Raw genomic sequence first — 25873 nt, 5'->3', positions numbered from 1 at the left:
TAATCCAGGCTCTTTTGAGAAAGCTGTAAAATGTACTACTTTATCAGATGATACCTTTCTACATACTGACAGCAGTGATAGATGTTACAGGTAAGAAAGATGCAAATTAATACGTAATTTACCATTATAACTTGCATTTAAGCTGCTATCATACAGTACTTAAGAGAATTTAAAAGGCTCTTGCTGGAAGGACTTGCTGTATCATGTAAGATACAGGAGGGCAGACCATGGAGTTGCTGCGATAGCCTTGGGGACCGTCATCTCCTGGTGCGGACAGGCAGATGCTGGATGCTGCCAGAGGAAGGTCTGTTCCCACCGGCCTCTCTGGAGGAGCCAGCCTAGGTAGGAGCCTGACACCTGGGAGGTCTGTACCCCGGTACCTCATCTCACCTGTTGCATGGGGCAGGGATGAGGATTATTTAAGATTTTTCTTTCAGCTGACAACAGAAGGGAGAGGCTAACAGTGGTCATGCTCTAGAAATGTAGAAATAAAATACCATGCTTTTTTTTTTTTTTCAAGTTGGGGTGCTGGAATCTTGGGAGAAAACTGCTATTTATAGAGGAGCAGTGGAGGCATGTCTGTTGTCCTAGCGCTTGAACTGGTAGTTGCAAAACCTCTGGTTTCATATTTCAGTACCAGAGAAAATGACTTACTTAATTTTTAGCCTGAGCCCTTTGCTCTAAACATTTGGGGGAATTCATGTTGGTCAAAAATTTAACAGTGCCAATGTTATTTGTTTGCTGGTCTTTTCTGACAGCCCTTCTTCACATAATTCGCATAATTGTAGGAAAGCTTCATTTGGGCCCCAGTAAAAATAAGCTTTCCAAGGGGCATTGCTGACTGTGAGGGTGAGGGAGCTGGGGCTGTCCCGGGCTATCCCTGCAGCACCCGCGCCCTTCGCATCGGGAGATTTCGATCCGGAGGCGTACCTGCCATGCCAGCGGCAGCGGGCTCTGCCATGGGGAAAACCAGTTTGAATGCCGTTGCCGAGGCTGCCTTTGTAGGTGCATTCCTGTGCTTAGGAAATTGCTGCTTCCAAAGTGAGTTTTTAGGCAACTCCTTGCTCAGCTTGCATTTTTCCTTGTTTCTAGTCTTAACATGGCACTCAGAAATCCAAATCTAGATCTTGGGTTCGTCTCTGAGGGCAAGAAATTTCAAGTGGAGGCACCCGTAGCAAGTGACCAGCACTGGAACTGAACTGTCAGCTGGTCTGACAAAACACGGAGGCAGTTCTAGGTTTAGCAATTAGTCCGTTATCTTACTGATATTGTAAAAGTTTTTGTTCCCACCGCTGGGCTAGGCCAAGATTCACACAGCTGGGACTTGCTGTGCTTGGACCGTGCTGGTGCAAGGTCCCAGGTAGGATTGCTTGGTCCAGAGGTCCGTCTGTAGCGTCACCTCTTCCTCGGGACCGTCACTGTGCACCGTTGTGTGGCTTGTCTCGCGTTGGCTGGTTGTCCCTTGCCAGCCACGGTGGGTAATTAAGCCAGCCACTGGCTCTGTTTACAAGTGCCTAACTTGGCACACGGGCTCTCTGGTCTTTAAAATACACCTGCTTTGTCAAGGTAGTTATTTAAGCCAGCCCATCTCCCACCACCCTCCCTCAAAAGAGTAAAAATACATGCAGTTTGTCACTTGGTGCAGACATCGTGATATGGAAGTTACGTCTGTCTGTCTATCTCTCTCCGTTATGCAGATTCTAGTTTAAAAGTAGAGCATGTGGATGTGAGAAGCTTGCCTTTAGGCAGGAGTGAGTCTGACGGAGGAAGAGAAGCCTTGAGAAGGTCCAGTGTGGTGCACATCCGTTGTCCGGAGCTTTGGCAGGATCGTCCCTGCTGGTTACTGCAGCTATACCCAGCCGGGGACACGAGGCTGTCCGTCAGCTCTTCTTCATGCCGACCTGCTTCGGCTCGACTCTGTGTTAATTACCAAGGGCTTGTGTTGTAAATGTTACCAAGAGTGACTGGAAAACAATAAAACGACTTGCAGCCTGAGGATCTCTGAGGGCAGAAAGCAATTTGTTGTGATTGCCTGTGCGTGAATTTCCGTAGCAAAACTGTAGATGGCATTGCGTGCCTCAGTCAGCCGTACAGCTCTTGTTACTGTGCCTTGCGTGGGAGGAGGTGGTTCTTGTTTTGAGTTGGTTTTTTTACAATGTCTGAAAATACACATCTTTAAGGACGGATTCGACCTGGATGTCTGCCTTTTTATACGCTTCTTGTTGTTGGCAGGGATTTCGTTAGTCTTTTGCATTAACAGGTGCTAAGTTTCAAAGTGCAGTATTAGTTTGCAGTAATTAGGGTTTTTCTGTGTTACCCTGAATTCATTTCCAGGTTTCTACTATTTTAACTGGGATACTTTCTGCCCCAGCAGGTGACTTGAGGTGACCTTCCCCTGTCAGTGGGATATCATAACAGGGCTGCAGAAAACGACCTGCGTGCCGCTTCCTCGATGCACCTTTCTGTGAATCTCTCTCTGTACGAGAAATTGCCTCTGTGCACCTCAGCATGTAACAGGCTGTTTTGAGGAGTTGCTAATAAGATCTAGAAGACTTCTTCCAGTTGTAGACTTGTGTCTCACAGGATTTTCAGGCCATATTTGAGATCTGGGAGATAGTACTTGTGATCTCTGCCCCCACCCCACTTGTGAGTGGGATTTACCCTACCTGCAAGCCCCTTCAGAGATGCCAGACCTTTACCTGCAGCCCTGGAGTAGATTATTGGAGCTTTTTATAACCTGATGCTTACATTTGGTTATGGTGGAGGGTGGTGTTTGGCCCCAGGAAGAGCAAGTACAGGCTGGAGAACTTGCTTACCATCCCTTCTCCAAAGCAGCAAAGTTGATGTTGGCTTCAATTATCTCCTTAGGTGACTCAGCAGCTGTTGAACCGGAGCCTGATGGCTCAGATGCTTTACGTTTGTTACCAGATATAAACTGGTGCTGAGCTCTGGTGTCCTTGCCTGCACGTCTATAGGTGTGTGGAGAAAAGTTCATGCTGCTACTCGTTCTAACCTCTTGATCTCAAAACACCTAGTGATGCTGGATATTAAGTCTCCATCTTTACAGATGCTGAAGATTGAGGCTGGATGGGTGCAGGTGGGTTTGTAAATTTGTCACAGGATTCTGGCCTTTCTGACCAGACTGCTTTCAGAGGCTGGCTAAAGAAAATGTCAGCCTCTCTGGGAAAAAAATGTGGGGATGCGTTCAGTGTGTACAGCTGCACGTCCATGAGTTGGTGGGAAACTTCAGCACAGCAAAGAATTCTCTGGTTTTAGGGCTTTTCCTTCAAAAGTACCTCTGTCATTCCAGCAAAAGGCAGTGCACAGCAAGAACGGTCTCCTCTCTGCTCTGTTTTGGGCTCTTTGCTCTGCTGGCACAGCAGCATCTCTAGAACTTGAGATAAAAAGCATATGATTTCTGTTCTGTATTTGCATAATGGAAAATGAGTCAGAGGAGAAAGCAGGCTTTATGCAACAAGATTAAGCTAATAGTGGGATTAAAAAACTGTATAATAAGTAATTTGCCAGCTCACTTCTTTATTCCTGTTGCCCAAACTGTACAAAGGCACAAATGGCCCTCATATCACCTACAGTGGCACACACTGGGATGCCAGAAGGGCAAATACAATAGAGCTCCTAAGACAAAAATCCCTTGAATGTGTTCATATTGCCAAGAGAGACGAATGGTACCAACTAGACTAATCGTTGGGCAGGATTCTTGTATTTTGTTGGGGTTTTTTTTTAATATCGTCTGTAGGTTTTGCATGAACAAATAATTACTCTTCATTTACCTGTTTGAAGATGCCTAAAGACATTAAAGGCCTGCTAGGAGAATAGTATACATGGATATGTTCGTATTAAAGAAGTACTACTGTACCAAAAGTTTTATAAGTTATATATTAATGCAGAAAATGAGACAAATTGGCCTTCAACCAATAACTTTCTGAGTAAAACACAGTGTTCAAATGAAATTGTAAGGGAAATCTCTTCAGTTGTTTATGGACCTTCAGAGTCTGCCTCAGGTCCTGAAGGGCAGAGAGATGTGCAGGCTGGGCCGTGGTTCAGTGCAAAGCTCTGGCTTTCCCTTTCCTTTATTTTTGGCTCATCTGTTATTGAACAAGATGAAAAGGTCTCACATTGTTTTCCCAGCACATGCTTGGTCCAAGAGTAGTGTTAGAAGGAAGGTGTGGATGACGAGTGAAGAGACAAAACGCAATTCTTCTCACTAACTCTCCTAAAATGTTAGTGATGGGTTAAAACAGGGAGGATGGGGAATGCAGAGGAGGGGAAATATTTTTATGTATTTGTTTCTCTTCTGTGTGGCCACTTTGTTTCCTCCTAAGTGATGGTTTCTGAAAGCCACTGCTAGAGTTCAGTGGCCAAAACTAACAGTTCGTGTTGCTGCTCTGCTGCAAAGTAGTAACAGAAATGTGATTTAGCTGGTTGTTTTCTGTTTTGGGTTTTTTTAATGAAAAAAATGAGCTTGTCTGCTGTAGCACAGCCAGCCTGGGATGAAGGTCAGGACTCAAAAAAAAAAAAAAAAAAAAAAAAAAAAGTGGGGAGGCAGAGTTGCTTGTGAGCAACCTCCATCTGGATCTAGTGCCTTCCAGCCTGCTAGGGTGGTCCGAGCCTGGTCAGGGGGCTGTGGAGGAGGTGTGATCGCTGGGACCTGTGTAGGTTGGTGTGAGAAGTGCTTCAGCCCAGTAACAGCTGGCCTGAACGCATCAGCTGTTCGTGACCCAGGACGTGGGCTGTAGTGGTGCAGAGCTGCCCAGAGACTGAAATAGCTGCGTCAGATGCACCAGACCTGTTTCCTCTTCATGTCGGTGCAGTTCAGGGCTGCACCGCTAGTGCGGTTCCTGGGATAATCCCCCGGTTGGGCTGATCTTCTGAGGTTCTCCCCAACAGAACCCCTGTGGGCAGAGCTCCAGACTGTCATAGCTGCTCCGTGGATGTCTCGTTCTGCAAATACTTCACATACTTTTGTCCCTCTTGGCCGTCCCAGACTTGTGTTCTCTGGAGGGACTGGTAAGAAGATAGCCATGCAAAGAGAAGGCAGTGCTGGGGTCAGGGGAGGGGAAGGAATAGCAATTCAGATAATGCGTTCGTTTATCTTGTGGCTGTATCCCTGAAGGGTTTGCTTTAACTTCTGGATCCTTAAGCAGACCTTTCTCAGCTGATTTCTGAATGTCATGGAAGGGGTGACAGGGTCTGTAGTTGGTGGAAGCTGGAGAAACTTAATTTTAGACTGTAGTCCAAATTGTGTATTGTTGAAATTGCTTAAAAGTATTCTGTACATCTGACTAGAGCCTCCCATTAGATGCGATATATTTTCTTACTACGTTGGAAAGAATACATAATTATCTCCGCAAGTAGCTTAGGAACGTAAACATGCATGGTTCACGGCTTTTAGAAGTCTTGCGGTGCCCATTATATGTCAACAGCAAGGCCAATGTTGTGTGCGAGAATGTCTTTTCCATTGAAGAGGAAAAAAAAAAATCCTGCCTTTTTTTTTGCTGCCTAAAAGTACTATTTTGTTTACACAACTTGGAATAGAACTATATCATATTGTGAAATGGCTAAATATTGCCAGATGTGCTATTTTTGTTTCATACATGGCAACATGTCTTCAGCTTCTATTCTTGACTAGTAAGTCATTGAATAGTACATTGGAAATCAGATTGCAAAATGTTATGATTAATGGTGTTGATTTGATGGTTTTAGGTAGTCATGAGGGATTTTCTTATTTCCCGAAGAGTTTAACATTGCACAACTGCTGTAAACATTACCACACTTATCTGGTGATGTTTCCTTTAATTACTGTTTGTACTTTGCATGTCGTATGTTTTGCACTTGTGCTGTTTGTCACTCCTCCTGTGTGTGGTTTGTGCTGTGGGAAGCGCCAAGGAACCCCAAGGGGACGTGGTCTGCAAGCCCAGAAGCGGTCCTGGCTGCAGGACACCGTGCTGCAAGGGGTCAGGAGTGAAGATGGCCTACAACCAACGGTAAAGCAGAAATCACAGCGCTGGTACTTCTCAAGTCTCCTGCGTGTGCTCGGTGAAGAACTGGAAAGGCTTTGAGTAGTTGCCGCCAGCCTCGATCCGCACTTTGTCCTTGGTACAGCCAGCAGACTAAAGGATGACAAAGGAGGTTTCTGGTTGACTCCTTCCAAGAAAGTTCTCTAGACAGTCAGGAGCTCTTCATCTGCCAGGAACTTGGTGGAGACCCCGTGCAAACTGGCCCGGACACCTCAGCTTCCAGTCTCACTGCTAACTTGTCTTCTGCACTTGAGCTCTCTCAACCTAGCAGCATCTCAGAGGACACCTGTAAGCATCACTGAACTTGATTTTATTCTGAACAACTGTCACTGCATAAGTTATAAAGCTGGCATCTGTTTGTATTCCTGATGCTGGATGTCAACCTCCTGAGTGGGTGTGAGAGAGGCTTTGAGGTTTGCCTCTGCTTTGCTCTGATGTCTCGCTCTGCATCCCCAGAATGGCTATGAGCTTCTTTGTCTCTGAGCTCCCTCCTCCGTCCTCCTGCTCCAGCCAAGGTTTCTCCTGCTCCTTGCCCCAGAGTGTCAAAATGAGCTTGCTGGCCTGCTGTGCTCACTCCAACCCTGCTAGACCTGCCACTTTCTCCAGCCTGCCCTGCTGCTTGCCTGGCTCCCAAAATGCCATATGGGAGGGAAATAGCTCTAAAAATTAAGTGCTGTTGCAGTTCTCTCACAAAGCCTGCTCTGCAGTTCTTTAATGATACAAATTGTGCTCATATATGTCTTCAGTAAAAAATGTATCAGAACACTTCTCTGTTAAAATTGTGGCTTTTTTTTCTGATAAGAATGGTTTTGTTGCTTTTTTTTTAAAGATATGCTGAGCGTTTTTTGTGAGCCCCTTAAAATTCTGCTATGAAACCTGTTTCACTGGTTTACAGTGTACAAACAGTGCACTGCGACTTACAAATTGTCACATCCCAGAAGCTTAAACCACATTGTTGTCTCACTTAATTCTGTTGCCAAATCTAGGAACCGAGCCTAGATTTGCAGAATGTCTGACAAAGTAATGTAGAGACAGCCAGTATAGTAATATGGCTTTAATATTAAAAACCCTTCAAAAATGGGTACTTCCTTTTAGGTTTATCATGAGACAGGAGCACGTCCTGCAACAAAAAGAGTGCTTGTGGAAACGCACATTTCTCTACTCCCTTTGCTCTATGCCTCAATCGTTTGTGCTTGTTGTCATCACGCAGTTACTCCGTTAGCTGCCAGTCTGAAATCATGGCCTGTGCAGTCTCTCTGAATGCAGGGTGAGGTGTTACCGCAGCAATGTGATGCACAACTGGTTTGGGAGCAGCTAAGAAAAGCTAGGCAAAGCAACGTATTGTGCCCTTGGCAAACTTGGCTTTTCTCCTATTTGAAGTACTGCTAGAGCTGCTGCCCAGTTTCAGGAGATCCTGGAAAGTTTTCTGTATATACATAGGTATGTATGTAGTTTTAAGATAAAGCCAACAGTAACCCTTACTCTTTTTTGCCTGTACAGGTTTGCTACCTGTAACATCCAGACTGCAAGGAAACAGGCTTGAAAGTAAAGAAAAAGGGAAGAGAAATGGAGATTTTTAAGAAGTTTGCTTCTGGAAAGAGTGGTGCTTTGGAATGGAGGGAGCTGCGAAGAAAGAGGGAAGAGAAGGAAGGAGCTGGAAGGACTGGGAGGGGGATACAGGACAGCAGCGCGCGTACACCGCGAGAAGGGACTGCTGCTGCGACCCGGCAGCAGACCCTGCGCCGAAGTGAAACGACTCTCCGGCAGAAGATGGTGCGGGCGTACGTACGGCAAGGCTGACGGGCACGAGCGGGAGGCGCGGGTGAAGGATGTCCCACCGGGACCACGGCTTGCTCCCTGCCTGCCTCTTGACGTTCGGCGTGTGCATCCCCTGCAGGCACTTAAGATCACTGGCTGCCAGGAGCGAGGATTCGCTGGTAGGACAGGACTGACTGCTTGTCGCGGCTCCTTGCAGCAGGGAGAATTGCTTGCTCAGGTTCAGGGCACCGAGCTCGTGTGCCAGTCTGCAAAAACCCTTCTGAGTCTCTCTTCCCGCTGGCTCCGTCGTTGCTGTTCAAAGCTTCCTGATTATTTTCCTTTCGATACTGTTTGCACTGGCCTAGGGAACGATGAAGTTTCCTATTTTGTTGATCAAGGAACAGGTTAACTTTGCACAGCTAACTTTGCTCCTGGCAGTTCTGAGGGATGGAGTGCATGGCTTGACAAGGTCCTTTGAAGAAGCAGTACTTCTATTGTGGTATTAACTGGAGGAAAATAACAGACAATGCTGAGGGCCATCAGGCTGCTGCTTCTGAGACTCCAAGTCACTGAAGTGACTTGGAATCTCAGTTACTCTCAAAATTCGGATTACAGCGTACACATCGCATAGTGTTTGCCGAGAAGGAGAGAAGGGCTTTTTGTTTTCTGGGACGGCTAAGGGGTGACTTTGCATGGTGTGGAGGTCACAATTCTTAAGGCTTCTGTAGCCTTTAGAACCACTGTTTGATACTTGTGATTCTGAGTGTTGACGGGGGGGGTGTGGTGTGTGTGTGTGTGTCATGTTTCTGTTTTATTATTTGGAGGGTAGTAGTGTTGGTTGATTGTTTTGGATTTTGTTGGTTTTGTTTATTTTGGTTTTTTTAAGCTTATTTACAATTTGGGGGGCATTAGGGGATTTGCGTCTGTGTGCAAATGCAAGTAAACACCTCAGTAATGTATTCCTATAGCTTCTTGATGTGTTTTTTACCCCTATAGTTTTAAAATGGCAAAATGATCTAGGACAGTCCCATCTCTTGACCCTTGTGAAATACAGCTTCACGAGCACAAATTCCAAAAGCGTTCTGTCTTAGAAATCCTATTAACACCTCATTTATTAGAACTTTGTATTCCTGTATGTGCTAAGCGTTAGGAAATGTTTTCTTCCAAGGATTTGTTTTCAGGAGGGACAAGTGTGCTGAGAACTTTATACACCAGCTTTCAAGTGTGGGAAGGGCACTGCGCCCACCGGTTGTAAAGCCGGGAAGGTGTCTCCCGCTGAACGCGGATTATCCGTGTGTGGAGCTGCCGCCCGTGCCGCTGTGTGCGGAATGCAAGTGGCTGGCTGTCGGGGCGGTGGGCGCGCTGGTGCAGCCCTGTGCGCTGGCCTGCGTCTGGGGTGGGCTCCTGCAGTGGGCTTGCTGGTCCTATCTCTTGATCTTCTGCACTGGGGAGGCGGGGGATCAGCGAACTGCAGACAAATGGCATTTTGCCAGCGCAAACAGATTAAAACCGCATTCTCTGTAGGGTCCGTGCTGTGTTTTTGGAACTACAACTGCAAGGAAATGTTCTTTGGGTGTTTGCCATCTCGAACGGTACTGGGACGTGGGGTGGGACTAGCTGGAGAAGCTGGTGGCCGGGACGTGTTGCGCTGTGAGAAATCTGTGTGGGTTTTAGTAACAGATAAGAGGAGACGCAACCGGACGGGACCCTGCGGGGAGGGGTCGGGGGGTCTGAGGAGCTTTCCTGGGGCTGTCCTGGGGGCAGGCGCGGGGGCGGTCTGCGCGGCACCTTGCCTCCGGCCGCGCTGCCGAACGTCTCCGCTGGCGATTCCTTGAGGAACTGCTGGTGGGGCGGTCTGTCCGAGATGGCGTGGTTCAGTGGGGATGGCGGTGCTAACCTGAGCCCACACTACCTGCAAAGAAGGTGTGTGTGTGTGAGGGGAAAGACGCCGTAACTTACAGAAACGTGGTCTGTCTCGCCGCTGCCAGTCCCAGTCAGGACGACTATGGGAAATCATTAAATCTTAATAGGTCGTCGCACCACAGCCCTTCGCTTACCGTCTTTTTCCCTCCGCCCCGCTCTCTTGTTGTGTCTTCCAAAAGCCTCGGAGTCTCCCGGCAGAGCCGGCCCGGGACCCGTGGTGCTGGCGGTGACGGTGGTGGTGCCCCTCTGCGTCCTGACCCTCGTGGCGGTGCTGGCGGCGTGCTCCTGCCAGGGCCGGCGCTGCGCCCGCGGCAGGGCGAAGCAGCCCAACGTGGAGGAGCCCCTCTCCGAGTGCAACCTGGTGAACTCCGGGAAGACGCTGAAGGATCTCATCTACGACATGACGACCTCCGGCTCCGGCTCCGGTACGTGGGGGCTGCCCAGCTGCCTCGCCTGCCGCCCTCGCCTCGGTCGCTTCGCTGCCGGCTTTCGGAGCAGATCTTCTTGATGCTGAAACCGAAGGCAGACGTCCCACCTTCTTGTAGGGTGGTGGACGTTGCCTGCCGGGCAGAGGGTGCAGGTGGGGGGCTTGTCTCGGAGGCTCTGATGCCGGCGACGACTTTTACGTCAAGGGAGGTTTTGTGCCGATAGGGCCGCACCTTCCAGCGGCAACAGGGCTTTGTTTTCTCTTTTTCTGCCAAGTTACAAAAGTTAGATTCTTTGTTTGAATGGAGGAATTAAAAAAGTAAATTCAGAAGCCAGTTTCAGCTGGTGAAACAAAATGTTGCTGGCTGATGTGGCACAGCTGATAATAAAAGTTACTAAATTTAACAGAATGAGTCACGGTGCCACTCCTGAAATTTTTATAGCGGTGCCAAAATAATGGTACTCAAAATTCTTGTTTTGAGCAGAACACCAACCTGTATAATATTTTCCCCATTTCTGATATCCTATCTACTATGATGCCTCCATTGCTATTGAGAACTTGTTAAATCAAAGAAATGCAAAAATGAGGTGGGGATTAAAAAATTGCAGCTCATCAGGCTGGTGGCACATCTGGTGTGTACAGCCCAGCTTTCGGTAACTAGAATTTTTATTTACTTGAAAAATATGTAAATCATGCTTACTTTTATTTATAAGTGAAAAATTTATAAGTGTTGCTTAATTTAATTTGCTTTATTTTCCATGAACTACATACCTTTCAGGATTAATTTATTGTACTTCCCCAGTGTTTTTTCACAGATATAATGAGTAGACTTTGGCTTTATTTACCCTGAAGTTTTAACTGTTCATAGGCACCCCTAAGCTAATAACAGGGCTTTACCTCCACTGACCCACAGCAGAGGCAGACAGACCCTCATGTCCACCAGTGCGGTGATTTGTTCTGATTTCAGCCAAACAGCGAGTTTGCTCCTCTCTGCCTCGAGGCGATGCAGAGGTTGGCCACAGGCAGCCAGGACAAGCCCATGTAAAGGCAGTAGCAGCTGCAGGGTGTGAGGGCTCTGTTGAGGAAACTGGAGGGAAAATCGAATCAATTTGAGTAAGCTGACCTTCAAACTATAATTTTTCCTGCTGATTATTTTGCTCAGTTAAAAGCAAGGTTGTCTTGATTTTAAAAAAAAAAAAAAAAAAAAAAAAAAGTCTTTGTTTTAAGTCCCAGACAAATACAGTATCAAATCAAACAAGGCAGGGGTTTATGGCTAGCAAAACAAAATGAAACTGCTATGATAATTTATTTTTCTTTTTGAAAATTTCAGCCAGAACAGAGCAACTAATTGACCGCAAAACAAACTCTAGCCCATATCAAACCAAATTAAGTAGTTCGGGCCTGCTTTTTTATTTTTATGGTTTTCTATGTGTTTTTTTTTTTTTTTAAAGTATTTGGGATTGGGGAGGTAGAGTTTGGGGAAGGAAAGGTACCTGTGTCATACAGGTCTTCTGGCTTTGCTGGAAGGCATACCTGCGCGGTGGGTTACTTAGAGCGGTGGGAGGGGAAGGGAGAGCTGCCTTTGGGCAGGGCTGCTGGACGCGGTGGGGGGAGCTGGGGGCTGAAGCCCCCGAAGGCTGCCGAGAGTGCGGCAGGCGATGCCCGCTGTGGGGACTGGCAGGGCTGAGGTCCAGCCCTGGCGTTGGCCAGCGCACGGTTATTGCAGTCTGCCACGGCTTTTTACACGTTGGTCGCGGGCAGTCTTTTTCCCTTTGTCAACAGAATAGCAAAGCTGGGCTTATTTTCCAGGCAGGCCATGGCGTACATGCCAGTTTTTTCCGACCTTTTCTGTTTCTGTGCCTTGCCCCCTTGTCTGAAGGGTGTGTAATTCCTGTTGTGGCTCTCGAAGGAGTCTGCGGAGCTTGTCCCCGGTGCAAGGGGGGTTCCCTGGTACCCCTTGGCAGACTAACAGGCGCTAGGCTTTCACCGCACCCGTCAAAACCTGACCCGCTGGTCTTCAGTCTGCGCGGAGGGCTCGCACCCAACTCGCTTCAGGACTGAGACTGTCTGTTGTCCCTAGTGACAGACACGAGGTACGCTCATCTGGCAAGTGACGCCGAAAAGGATGATTTGGGGATATTTTGGTTGGGAGAGGATTTTCCCTTGGTACTCTCTGAAAGCAAAGTCACGAGTACAGCTCACTGGAAAACGTCCAGCTTTGGGATTAAGGATGACCGCTGAACTCTTTCACAAATGCCCATCTCTTCTTTTTAAACTAGGTTTACCTCTGCTCGTACAAAGAACAATAGCGAGGACTATTGTCCTGCAGGAAATTGTAGGAAAAGGCCGATTTGGCGAAGTCTGGCGTGGAAGATGGTGCGGGGAAGATGTAGCTGTGAAAATCTTCTCCTCCAGAGACGAGCGGTCCTGGTTTCGGGAGGCAGAAATTTACCAGACGGTTATGCTGAGACACGAAAACATCCTGGGCTTTATTGCTGCCGATAACAAGGGTACGCTGCGAGTCGTGCGTGAAATCCCGGTGTCTGCCTCAGAATTGCCCTCGCTGCCCCCGCTCCCCTCTGAAATACCACTTTGAACCTCCCCGTTGTCCTGAGCTCCTTCCCCGTGGGGCGGCCGGCAAACCTGTTCGTTGTGGCCTGAGCCGGCCACGAAACGGGGAATGCCTTTCCTGGCTAATTTTTTTAATAAAGCTGAATAATCTTGCTTTCTCCGAGCAGATAACGGGACGTGGACTCAGCTCTGGCTTGTCTCCGAGTACCACGAGCAAGGGTCCCTGTTCGACTACCTGAACAGAGGCACGGTGACGGTGGAGGGCATGGTCAAGCTGGCGCTGTCGGTGGCCAGCGGTCTGGCACACCTCCACATGGAAATCGTCGGCACGCAAGGCAAGTGCTTGTCCTGCAAATACTTTCAGGAGCTTCAGCGTATTGGCAAAAATGTTTATGGGTGATGTGTAGTACAGTAAAGCGTTTCACAAACTGTTACACCTCAAGGAACAGTACTAGCGTAAGCGTGTGTGGTACACTATAAACAGAGAACAGGAATATTATCTTCTTGCTTTAATTGTCTGCGCCTCCTTCCGCATCTTTAAGTGGATGCCTGTGGGAGCAGCTGTGCTAAAGGGGAGCACTAATGAAGGTTTTTCTAACTGAATTCGGAGGCTGAACTTACAGTTTCTGTTTTTATGTTTTACTCCTGAAATACAGGTATTGGAACAAAAATGCCCTCGAGGCTTTTTTTTTTTTTTTTTTAATGTGATGGCATTTAGCAGAGCTTTACTTGGTACAAAATAGGGTTCAATGTTTTTTTTACAGGCTGCAGTAACGAATTTGAATAAAGCTGTTTTTGCTTCCTTGCTCGTTACATTAAAATTCATACTGCTGTTACCAAAATTGACAGCGCTTTCCCTTCCTGCACACAGGCAAGCCAGCGATCGCGCACCGAGATCTGAAATCTAAAAACATCCTGGTGAAGAGGAACGAAAGCTGCGCCATCGCGGACCTGGGCCTGGCGGTGAAGCACGACTCGGTGCTCAACACCATCGACATTCCCCAGAACCCCAGGGTGGGCACCAGGAGGTGGGTGAGGGCGAGCTGCCCACCGCCGGCCCGGCTCGCCCCATGGGAACGGCTTCTCTCGGCCCGTCCCTCCATCCCCGACTTCCCCCTCTGCTTTTGGCGTCTTGTCGAGCGTTGGCAACAGACCCCAGCCCACCCCGTCCCCGCCGGGTGGGTGCGGAAGGCGGTCGCGAGCCCCCGGACCGGGATGGAGCTTCCCATCCCACGCGGAGCGCGGCTCCGCGGCGCGGACGTCGTCACGCGTTGGTCACCCCATGTGTGTGCCGGGCATCGCTGCCGGCGCCCTGAGTGGATGTGGGCAGCGGCGGCGTTAAATTCGTCAGCCGGGCTGATGCTCGTGCTTTCGGTCGGGATCGCCGTTGGAAGGAGTTTCCCTTTTTTCCCGGTAGGACCGGCTGCTACCTGGCCCCGGTGTGCAGCTGCAGTCTTTTGCGTGAACTCCCTTTAGCAAATTCAAATTGACCTTTGTGTGCTTTAAAGGTATATGGCTCCCGAGATACTCGATGACGTAATGAACACGAACATCTTCGAGTCCTTCAAGCGTGCAGACATATACTCTCTTGGGCTAGTATACTGGGAGATAGCCCGAAGGTGCTCCGTTGGAGGTGAGGTTTCTGGCCTTTTCATTTCGCAATCCAGACCGCTTTTATCGTAAATAGAACAAAAGCGCTCTCAATTCCTGGCAGTGTGTGGTGGTAGAAGTCTGTTGGGGAGCAGTCATTCAAGGTGGCCCCAAATGTTCCTCTGTTGTCTCTCATTGCCTGTGAAAGCAATTAGAGTTTGTTCTGGAGAATCTACTTTGGATTTTGTGTTACCTACCCAATAAATCTTTCCTAGGAATCACTGAGGAATACCAGTTGCCTTACTATGATGTTGTGCCTTCTGATCCTTCGATAGAAGATATGAGAAGGGTAGTTTGTGAGCAGAAGCTCAGACCAAATATTCCAAACCAGTGGCAAAGCTGTGAGGTAAAAGCAGTTTTCCAGTTTATTACAAAGCATATTTAAATTAAGACAGAATTTTTCAGAGAGCCAAAGGGAACTCGATGTCCAGCCTCTCCTGAATTTAAATGTGTTTCAGCTGTCTAGCTCTCTTTCAGCTCCCAGAGCAATACAGAGAAAACTGTCTTTGCACCAAGCGCTGAATTCTCTCGAATATAGGTCTTAATTTGCGATACTGCTGTTGTATTACCATTTCAGAGAGCTCTATATTTTATCTTCCGGTATTGCGCTTAAAAAATTAAAAGCGGGAGGTGACGGTTTTGTTCTTGACCTGTTCTTTTAACTTCTGATTTGCAGGCGCTGCGAGTAATGGGCAGGATAATGCGCGAATGTTGGTACGCCAACGGTGCCGCGCGGCTGACCGCCCTGCGGATCAAGAAGACGATTTCGCAGCTCTGCGTGCAGGAGGACTCCAAAGCCTGACGGAGCTCCCCGGAGGAAGAGAGGGGAATGAATTCTTCTGTTCATCTTTTAACATGTGATATTATTTTTATTTTTGGTCTACCTCAGATAACGTGGTTCAGTATTTAAGTGCTCAAACCAGAGCACTGACATCTAGCTTCATATTTGGCCACTGCAAGGGGCAGCTTTTGACTCACAGTTCCTGTTTTATACAGCAAGTCAACGGTTTGCTTTGGTTTTCTGAAGTAAGTTAGACACTAGGCTAATCGCAGAAAGGAGCTTAAAACGCCACGACAGTATGAAAATACCTTTCGCTGTTGTGCTTTTTATTCTAGTCAAACCCCAAGCGTATTGGAAATAGCTGGTATTGGTTAAAGCCTGTTTGCAAGAGAAACCACATGTTTTATCCTCAAACCAAGTAAAAGACCAAATTTAATTCAGCTTTTTACGTACTTTTAAGTAGGAATCTGAAAAGGGGCTGTCAGTAAAATGCATTTTTTAAATATGGTATTTATCATTACCGAAGCAAATACAAAAGCTCAAAATTCCACTAAGCATGTATCTTGTGAACAAAAGCATCTAGCCAGTTTTTTATTAACTTTTATTTTTATTGTCTTGATTTTATACATAATATTATAGTTAGGATTTGGAGTTATTTTACTCTGTTCATTTGTTGATTGAACGTATCGGTCTAGGGACAATTTTTCTTTTTAACAGTTAGTAGGAAAAATAATAAAGGCGATACTTTTACGAAAGATACGTAGGGATGGAATGGGAGAAGTTCCACCTAAACTGCAAAAGTACATACTTTTAAACAACATCTTGCCAATCTGTCACTGGTAACATTTTTGAGTGCCTTTTGATGTTTTAGGGGGAAGCTTTAACAAAACTAATTCTCGGAAGACAGTTGAAACCTGGCAGAAAGGTTCGTTTCTCGCTGCAGCAACGTACTGCGCAGCCCCCCTCGCTGTGTCGGGGGATCTGGGGGTGCCCACGCGCTCGGGAGCCGCCGCGCAGCCTCCCGGAGTGGCAGGGCTCCCGCGGAGGCCGTGCGCTGGCGCAGCGCCGGTGGCTTCGGGAGGTGAACGTGCTTTCTGCTGCCCTGGCTTCTGGCACTTAAAATTAGTGTTTCAAAGGTACCTGCGCTCTGGACTGCATCACTCTTTGCCGTTGTCTGTCACAGCCTAGGGACCTGTTAAAATGTACGTTTAAAGCGCTGATGTCCTTGCAGGAAGCCAATACAGCCTGTTCAGAGGTTTCATATCGATTTCTGTAATAGCACCAGCCTGGTGAAAAGTACTAACATTTCTGATCATATTTCCGTAATACTGCAAGCTATCAAAAGTGGGGTGTTTTTTCTAAATTCACTGACGTTCTGGCATTTTGTGAATTCTGCCCCACTCCGTGGTCCAGACATTTGAATATAGTATTTGAATATTTTCAATAGCCAAAATTCTCCATTTCGTGATAATGGTTCTTCAAATGTTTCTAAATCCAGGTGGATTAGCTTGGAAATTAAGCCCAGAGATGTTTCCAGAATAGCAAAGCTTTGCAAAAATTTGCTGTAGTGTAAGCTGTTAGCTAATTACGGTATTTAAGATTAATCTTTGACATGAAACCTCTTGAATTGGGGCTCTTACGTGGAACAATGGGTTAAACTTTTACAGAGTGGGATGGTCAGTATTATCAGTACTCCATGTTTCATCCTGACACACACACTCTAGGACATTATGGACTCTTTATGGATGTTAATTGCCCCCTAAATAGTCTCTAGTGCAATTTACCCGTTTGCATAACTTTTAGTCGCTCCTGCTTTTGCTAAGTCACGCAAGTCTGTTGCTGGTCTGTTAGCTGAGTGGTGGAGAATGTTTCTACTAGACTGCTGGTAGATTTGTTTCCAGTATGCTTTCTGAGATACAATCAAAGTCATCTTACAGATTTAATTCTTATGTGCTTCAACTGCATAAGCTACACCAGGGAGCTTAACAGATGCGTACTTTCTAAGCTGTTCGAGGGGTAATTGTTGCAACTGCATGATCCAAAGTGTGATGCTGACTTGAGTACCAAAGGATTTGCAAACATAAGATCTAGCATTTGTTCTTGTAGAATGTAACTTGAAAAAAATCCTTATGTTAAAAAGGAACAATCAAAGATTTTATTTTTTTTTTAAGCGGGAAAAGGAAATGTCTTATCCATTGAAATCAACTCTTCCTGAATTTGCAGAATAAGGTGTCTGGAATCAACAATAGCGGAGTAAATGTAATTTTAAATAGTATTAGGACTGTTTCTTCGAAAGTATTTAAACTGTGCGGATGAAATGGACTTTTCAGAATTGTTTTAGCACTCGGGAAGGTGCCCAAAAGGAGACGGTCTGTCTTTCCGGAGCTCCTGGCACTTGCAGACCCAGTTAGCTCTTCTTCTGAGAAAAAAGAATCAAATGTTTGCGAACAACCACAGTAGTGTGTTAAAATATGCATTAAACCCAGTCATTTAGAACAATTAACAAGGAGGACGTATCAAAGAGTGAAGCGTAGTGAAGTGACAGAGCCGTGTTGCGGGGTGACCCGCCGGTATGGCGTACCCGTGAACAACTAGCCTGAGGAACCCTGAAAATGGCTCCAGCGCGTTCCTGAACGTCTGCGCCTCGCAGCGTCACGCAGTTGCGCAGTCGTGGCGCTGCCTGCCCACGCTGGAGTCATAAGTCACGAAACACAAATAGCTGTTTAAAATAATGCTGAAACGACCGAAGGAAATAATTTTAAAGCAAAAAGTGCTGTAGTTTCACAAGGAGAACGCAACAGAATCGAGTTCATCCCAAGCACACCCGCCCCTACGCCGACAGCAGGTACGGTCTCTGTTGTTAGCAGTACGGTTTGTGGTTGAGCAGCTTCATGACTGTTCGGGGGGGAGCGGAGGAAAGAGCGGTATGTGCTGAGCAGTGTAAAGGAACCGCCTCGATAGCAAAGCCTGTGATGGTTACAGCAGCCTTGATGCTTTAAGACTCACTAGTGAAAACTTCATCAGTTGCCATACAAAACGCAGGATGACCAAGGGACGCCATTAGCTTCTCTTATGCCACTTTTAAAACATATTATTTTTTTTGCCTAAAATGGAGACATTCCCTGAACTTCACAGTGAGAGTGATCAGAATGCTCTCTGGGCGTTTTTCTTCCATTTTAAATTCAGTCCTATGCACTTTTTATCTATATTATCCTTTGAAAGTATCTGTGCCCTTGAAGTGTATCTGATAACTGTTCCTGGGGATTCTTTCCCTGTGAATTGGATTGCACGGTGGAGGAATTTGGTGTCTGTGCAGAAGCTCCTCTGGGTCAGGAACCACGCTAGACTGAAGTCGCACTGCGAAATTAAAAAAAATGTGCTTTTTGGCATAAGGCGGTGTGGTGACCCACTCTCAGGGTAGAGCTAGGAGATGTTTACTGGAGGGTTTACCGGGTACCACGGTCCTGAACCGGCGATCAGGGACAGTACTTGCTGCAGCCCTCCTCCGCTCTGGGGACCGAGCTGTGGTCTGTGCGTGTTGTGTCTGCTGAAACAAACGCGGTCCCTGCCTTCGCGAGGCTCGTGCGGCTGTTACAGTGGCCTTATGCCGCAGCACACCCGGTTGTTATTTACACCGTGGTGTAATGAAATCGGGCAGGATGTGCAGGGGGGAGCTCACTGGCACGAGCCTGCGTTCCTCTGCGGCTCCTCCGCAGTCTGCCCTGGGATACAGCCTGCTCGCCTTGCTTTTTTTTAGTTTAATCTTGCTTCAGACACCAGCGTAACCACCATCGGTAACTTCTTTTTAGCTGTAAATGCCACTTCCTTTGTCCTATCCGTTTGGTCACTTCTCCATGGTGGTGGATTTTTAGGCTGTGTTTTCTCAGTTTCCCTCTTGACTCTCTGCAAATTGTTGAACGACCCTGGAATTTGAAAAAGACCCTTTTGGTGCCAAGCTGGGGAGGTGTGCGAAGGGGAGGATGCTCTGTGCAGCTGGATGCTGGTCTGGCTCTGCTGCACCCCTCCCGGGTCACGGCTCTAGCCCTGGGAATACTTTAAATCTTTTCCTGTGCATACCTCATGGCATGAGATGTTATGGTCTGTTTGCCCTAGCTTTTCACTTAGCTCAATATTTTTGCACTGGTTTTCTTTTTTCTTTTGTTGTTGAGAGGTAAATGTATGTTTCAGCAAACTAGAGTTCAACAGAACTGAGCCAAGGGGCTCAGTTGTTGTACTGGGCTTTAAGATGTTTGTAAACGGTACGCTCCTTTTAAAAAAAAAACACAAACCACCCCAACACCCTTGTTTTAGTGGCCTTTCCCCTCAATGTAGATTTGTCCTGTTCAAATTTGAGAACAGAGTTATACTGAGACACTTCTTTGTGGTTTTAGGGAGGCTTAGGTTTCTTGAGAGGTTGCTAATGTTCCTGCTAATCTTCACTTAAAGCACAAGTTCTTAAGCTCGTAAAAATTTTCAAGCTCAAGGATGCTCAAGACCAGTCACCACATTCAACCTCTCCTAATTGATGCTTCTAGTTTGGGGGAGTTACTAATTCTTTTAATTTGCTTCTAATAACAACCTAAAACTTACCATGGAATACGAACTGAAAGGGAAAGTTAATTAACATTTTCTCTAGCGCCTAATTTTTTTTTTTTTTTTGCTTCTTTAACTGCTGCCTCCAAATACCCCTTGAGAAATTGAAACTGTAATCTCTTTTGCACTTTGCTACTTTTATAGTAATTTGCACTTAACCAAGATCATTCCCTCCTGTAACCCTGTAAAGAATCCTATAATATTTTAGTCATTGTTATGTCACTTCTTTTTTTTGGTAATAGATTCAGGAATTATAAATAAATTTGTTTAGAAATTTGTCTAGTCCCTACAATGGGTCTTAACACTGAACGGAGCAAGATCTTCTTGCGGACCCTGTCTGCTGGGATCTCCTGTGACCCGTTGGTGGGCTCAGGAATGTCCCCAGCACATCACTGCTAATGGGAAGGAAGTTTTTGTGTTTAATTTGTGGCTGCTGAGAACGGTATCTTGCGAACTGCCTCACCACTACACGGGCAAGTTTAGCACCGGGACTTGGGTCTGTGGCAGGTAGCGCTTCCGCGGGGCTCCCACCCGCGTGGTGGGTTTCGTTCTGAGGATGGGTGGGAAGACGCTCTGTTGCGCTCTTTGTGGTCTGCAGATACCGACGCAGAGGCGCGTTTGTGCGTAGCGGTGTGTGCTGATCAAGGTTATGGCTCAAAAGCTCCTGCTGTGGTTTGGTGTCGGTTTTGTAAAGCTGTCCTTGGCCTGCATGCAGAGCCCCGTGCCAGCAGCAGCACCCGCAGATAAACTTCTCCTGTGAATCGGACCGCTCTTACCTGGGCAGTGCAAGCTGCGCGTCTGTGATCCCGCACGGTGTGTGTGGGGGGGTCATCCCTACGTGCCGCGGCACCCCGATCCCTGTGAAGCTTTTAGGGAAAGACATCCGTGTTCTGTTTTAACAGGCAGCACAATTTATGAATGTATGGGAAATAAGTGTTAAGAGGTACAATATATTTCTACAGAACACAAGAAATGTGCAATAAGTTATAAGTTATACTGAATGTATTTTTGGCATAAATAGATTGAATGTATTTTGAATGTAGCTATTACATTTGTGTCTAAATCTGCTGTGGTTTTCAGTCCCCAAAGAGAAATGTGTAGTGTTCTGTCAATCTACAAGCTAGTGTCCGAGTTGTCTGTTTTTTAAAGACGCATTGATATTTTATCTGGAAGTACTGTAATATTTTAGAACTTAGTACAGCAGTACAATGCTAAAATTCAACCTTCATGTTGTGAAATACCTAATCTAGTGCACACTGCAGCAAGTTATTTTAAAAACTATTGCTAAAGTTATTGCTTGATATTGCAGCTGCCCTGGGTGTAAATAATTTGTTTAAATGTTGTATTTTGTATGCATATTTTACATACTGGTATACTTTCGGAAAGACGTGGCGATTTTAATAAATTAAGCACACTCTGCCATTGTGTTCCTGTGAAGTGTAAAACTGTTTTGTTCATGTTCACTTTGTGAGGGGAGAAGGGTTGAGGGCTGTTTCGGGTAACTGGTAGACATTGGAGGTGTCAGACATGAGCCAAAGCTCTTCCGCCAGCGTGTGCCCCCCAGCCCCTCACCCGGCGGGTGTGCTGGGCGGGGGGCTGCCGCCACCGAGAGGGGGGCTCTCGGGTCTCTGCAGAGACTGGGAAAGGGCAAGCTTCCCATCGCTGCTCCTGGCCGATGTGCTGCAAAATGGGGAATAAGTCACGTCTGGAAGGGCATCCTGCGTTTTTTCCGGACTCCGTTCCTGTAGGGTGGCGTGCAGCGATGGTGTGTGAGCTCTGCCTCGCCGTTCCTCCTCGCACGTGCTCTCCCTGGTGTGCAGCGGACGCGGTGATGCATGAAGCGCCCACCTTCTGCTTCTGGCTGTGAACCCTTATTCTACCAAAGGAGATGAACGGCTAGTCAGCACCGGTGCTGAACCAGAGCGTTCCTTGTACCCTCATGCCTCCCTGCCTGGAAGTGGCAGCTTCTCCCCCGCGCTGGAGAGCACCTTCCCGAGATAAGGGGTTGGCGTCTTGTACCTGTAGGGAGGAGAGCTGGCTCTCGGCCTTAGCATGTTGTTCTTGCGCCTGTGCTGGTGTGAACTCGGTCTGATCTCCCTTTCATACAAGAGTCCCTGGATCCCACTCTTCCAGCTGTCTAGGTGCTCAGTAGTGTAAATGTGAGTGAGACCAGCTCACACAGAGCATTTCAATTCTGAAGTCAGCTCGCTTGAAAATCCCCCTAACATAACCGTAACCGGGGGATTTAAGTCAGGCTTTATTCAGATTTAAGGCATGTCAAAATGAAATCCACCGTGCTACTACCCAGGAGTATCAAGACTTACATGGCTTTTGAAGGGTACTGTGGGCTTTTATTTTTTTTCTTAAAAAGACCTTTGTATTGTAGGCAATTACTTTTGAGTTCGGTTCTTCTGCAACACACAGTGGGATCATAATTGCACTTTTACTGTTGGTGACTGCACATTTCAAGGAAGTTCTAATTGCCAGGTCTGATGCTGGCTATGAAGCACAGGTTCTGGTTGCTGTAAGGCAAGTTTGGGTGGCCCTGGACCGGGTCCCCAGTGGAACAGCAGCAGCCTGTGGCTTGTCCACAAGCGTCGGCTGCCATCCCCTGGCCAGCGCTGCGCCGGGCTGGTGTCCATCGCCCGGGAGAGCAAAATGGTGCACTGCCAGCAGCCTGAGAAATTCCTGCTTCCTCGGGGGTCCTCTTTTCCAGCACACGTGGAAGGAGGAGCAGCTTGTCCCTGTGAGCTAGATGGGCGCTTTTGTATGTGGGTGCTGCGCCCCAGCCACCGCGTCCCAGCTCGGTGGCAGGCGCGTGGTGCTTGGCACACCAGCAAAACGCCAAGGGCTTTCACGTGGGGAGAGGTGTTCACGAGAAATTGCTCGGTGGGGGATTTGGGCCTAAATGAGAAAGGGCTAATTCTTCATTTTCTTGTTATTAGGTAAACCAACTCCACAGGAGTCATCGCTACGAACCTGGTAGCAAAGGAGAAGAGCCAGCTCACAAGTCCCTGACGGTACATGTTCACATCCTGCAGAGGATGACTCCTCGCTCGTTCCTTCTGCCCGCATAATGTGAGTGTGGGCAGAAACCCTGCGGGCATCTTAGCCTTAGGAGGATGGATGCTTCAGAAGCGGGGGCAGCTTTGCCTGAGCTCTGCTCCTAGGAAAGTCTCCCCCCCTTCCCTCTGCATTTTAGAGTTGGTTAACCGTGAACTCAAATGTGAAGCCTTGCTGAGACGCAAACCGCTGCTCTGTTATTTGTAAGGGCGCAACTCCCCTCCCAGCTCTGTAGCCGGTGTTTCCTGTCTCTGTTCGTTATGCTGTGAGCTGAATTCATAGAAATGGCAGACTAGAAACGGCTGTAACTTCGCATGCAGAACAGAAAGGCTTTGTTTCGTAATGGAAATTGCTTATGAAGTTTAAAGATTGCTGTGACTTTTCTAAGTGGCTGGAGAAGGGTGTATACACACGCATAATATACACATATACACATTATACACACAAGAGCTTGCATGTGTGCTCAAAGAGAAGCGTGCATCTGCAGAGGACCTGCCAATCACCCACCCAGTCACTGCCTGGGTGATGCGCCGTTTATTTCACAGCTGTGGGAATGGCACGATCTCGTTGGCAAATGACTGGATTTTGGAAGGCTGGAGCATCTTGTTTTCCTTCAAATATGTTATTAATTCTTTCCTGGGCCTGATGGACTGTGGGAATTTAGGAAGCATGTGAGTTCACGAGAGCCCAGGAAATGTGTAGGTAGTCCATAAAGAAAACAAAGAAGAAAATAGCAGAAATAAGCAATCTCCAGACAATAGGCTGCAGCATTATTATGCTGCAGAGGCAGGTTCTTTTCCTCTTCCATTAAGTGTTTGATTGCCTCTTAATTATTCGGTATCAATTTAATTGCACTCTTTGTCATTGCCCAGGCATCCTGTGGCTGCAACAGTCTGGGTGGTAGGATGCCGTTTTAAGAACCTGCCTCCCACTTTGAGGACCGGCCTATCTTTGGAGACTGGAAGCAAGGGACTGTATTTTAAGGTTCTGTCAGTTTAATATTAAAGAATTTACTTTAGATACTGCTGTACTTAATACCAGCATGAGTATAGGATCTGGTATAGGCCTAGAAGCTGGGCTCAAAGTAAACGTGAAGAAGACTGAAAGAAGCTGGGATTTTCCCTTGCATTATCTTTATAAAGTTTTTTTCTTTGCAAATTACTTTATAAAGCATTGCAATGGACTTTGCGTTTAAGTACGTTTATAATACTTTAATAAGCCGACATGGCAGACCTGGTATATATCCTACAAATGCCTTGCTCTCCCATTTCACGCTAAGCCTTTCAATAAAGCATCTGAGGGGAAGGAGGGGTGCTCTCTGCATTCCAAAGGTGATGGTTATCGACTCACTGAATGATTTGCTTCAACCTGCGCGGTGCTGGGAGTGTTTGCTAGAGCTCCAGGTGGCCCCAGGAGCTGGGGAATACCCTCCGGAGAAGCACTCTTGTTTCACAGCCCTACCCTAAGAGGAGAACTGGCTTCGCTGTTTGGGAATTCATTTCCAGTGAAACGGGGAACAAATCAGAGGGGGTAGGAATTGGTGTGCTGCCGTTTCAGGCCCTCTCGTGGATGAAGGGACCACTGCAGTGGGAGCAGAGTGTGGGGAAACAGCCCCCAAAAAGCCACTCTGTGCTGGTTTGTGGTGGCGATGGCACAGACCAGCAAGAGGCTTCGGGTTTGATGGGATTTATGGGGTTTGCCTCATTCTCCGCTGGGCTGGACTGCAACAGCTGAGAAGCCATAACTTGCAGAACTGCACCACAGGAGGGATTTGGTCTAACTGGTGTCTCGGTGCTAGCAAAATTATTGGAAAGTTTAAGATGAAATTAATACTCAGCTGAGTTTTCATAGTGTGTGTGTGGGGGGGAAACATAACACTAAAATCTACTTTCTTTTAAACCTTTTGAGATTGGTTTGAATAGCAAATAAGATGACCCCAGATGAAAATTATCTTTTAATGAGACAGCAATATAAATGGGATGCTACAACACAGTGGTACTGCAGTTGCCTGAGGATCTTCTGTTACGAACAAGCAGTTATGTACATTGCTGTGTGTATATGCAGCTGAGTGCCCTTTACCTGCTCCTGAGAGGGTGTAGAGCTGCTAAGCTGTGTGCCCTGAATCTACTCCAATAATAGGAAGCAGAAATCCCCTTTAACACGACAGTTTTGCTGTGAAACATATCGACCTACCCCAACACCACAAACCTGGTGTTCTTTTTCGGAAAGACGTGTCCCAGTGGTGCAGGGTACACAGCTGTGGGGAAGTCCTGGTGTGGTGGAGTGAACCCGGAGTACGGTCAGATGGCCGCAAGTAAATGCGCGTCTTTCAGGGTTCTGCCCTACCACGGATCGGCACAGCTCCTCTGCCCTCGCTGGAGGACACCGAGCTCTCTGTGACATTGCACACAAACTGCTTATCTCTCTGTCTTCCTGTATGTATATAAAATCTCCCTGTAAGTGTTCATACGCAGACACACCTGTTCATACATAGTATATGGAAGCATACAAATCTCTATACTGCATTGATAAAATTGAGGGGTTTGTTGGATTCCTCCCCCCCCCCCCCAACTGACTGTTTTCCTTAAATGTACTATTGAGTCCTTGGTATATATTTGTTTAAACATGAATTGGACCGGTATTTGGTGTATTTCGGTATTGCTGCTCATACTTGATTCATTATAAAACACCTTTCTGATTTCACTGGTAAGTTAAATGAGAGGTGCTGGAAATTTACTGGCTATAAAAGAGTCAAAGCAAAGATTATTGCTTGGGATTGTTATCTTAGATTTCTGTAAATGTTTGAAAATCTAATATAAAAATCACGGAAACTAAGGTTATGTAGAAGTCAGGAATCTAAACTTTCAGGACAATTCAAACCCTCAGCAAGAGGCTTGTTGTTCACGACTTCTTCAAAATCAGCCCTACACTTCATATCTTGGTATTCTGAAAAATTTATGTTTTGATTAGGAAAGCAGAGAAGAGCACATGAGGTAGATCAGCAGCTATGCTGAGAGATATATGGGGTGATACTCATTTCAGTACTCAAACCGTTATTCTGAGTCATTG

The 25873-nt window shown here is 46.9% G+C and overlaps 1 protein-coding gene across 6 annotated transcripts in view; it reads left to right on the top strand.

Moving 5' to 3' along the window:
- The window catches only part of ACVR1C (activin A receptor type 1C), a 50780-nt gene extending 29624 nt beyond the window's left edge, over positions 1-21156 (top strand). For 5 of the 6 annotated variants that reach the window (XM_049813474.1, XM_049813463.1, XM_049813483.1 and 2 more), the window contains 7 exons: positions 9899-10144; positions 12426-12656; positions 12885-13052; positions 13589-13745; positions 14226-14350; positions 14583-14713; positions 15044-21156. In XM_049813474.1, the coding sequence (XP_049669431.1) occupies positions 9899-10144; positions 12426-12656; positions 12885-13052; positions 13589-13745; positions 14226-14350; positions 14583-14713; positions 15044-15169 (1184 nt within the window). In that variant the 3' untranslated portion in view covers positions 15170-21156. The remainder of the gene's footprint in view (positions 1-9898; positions 10145-12425; positions 12657-12884; positions 13053-13588; positions 13746-14225; positions 14351-14582; positions 14714-15043) is intronic. The other variant, XM_049813504.1, reaches the window with a different exon arrangement.
- Positions 21157-25873: the final 4717 nt, after the last annotated feature.

The sequence above is a fragment of the Accipiter gentilis genome, chromosome 1, assembly GCF_929443795.1.
Source record: "Accipiter gentilis chromosome 1, bAccGen1.1, whole genome shotgun sequence".
NCBI lineage: Eukaryota > Metazoa > Chordata > Aves > Accipitriformes > Accipitridae > Astur > Astur gentilis.
The sequence above is the reverse complement of the archived record's forward strand: the minus strand, read 5'-3'. Positions and strand labels throughout refer to the sequence as shown.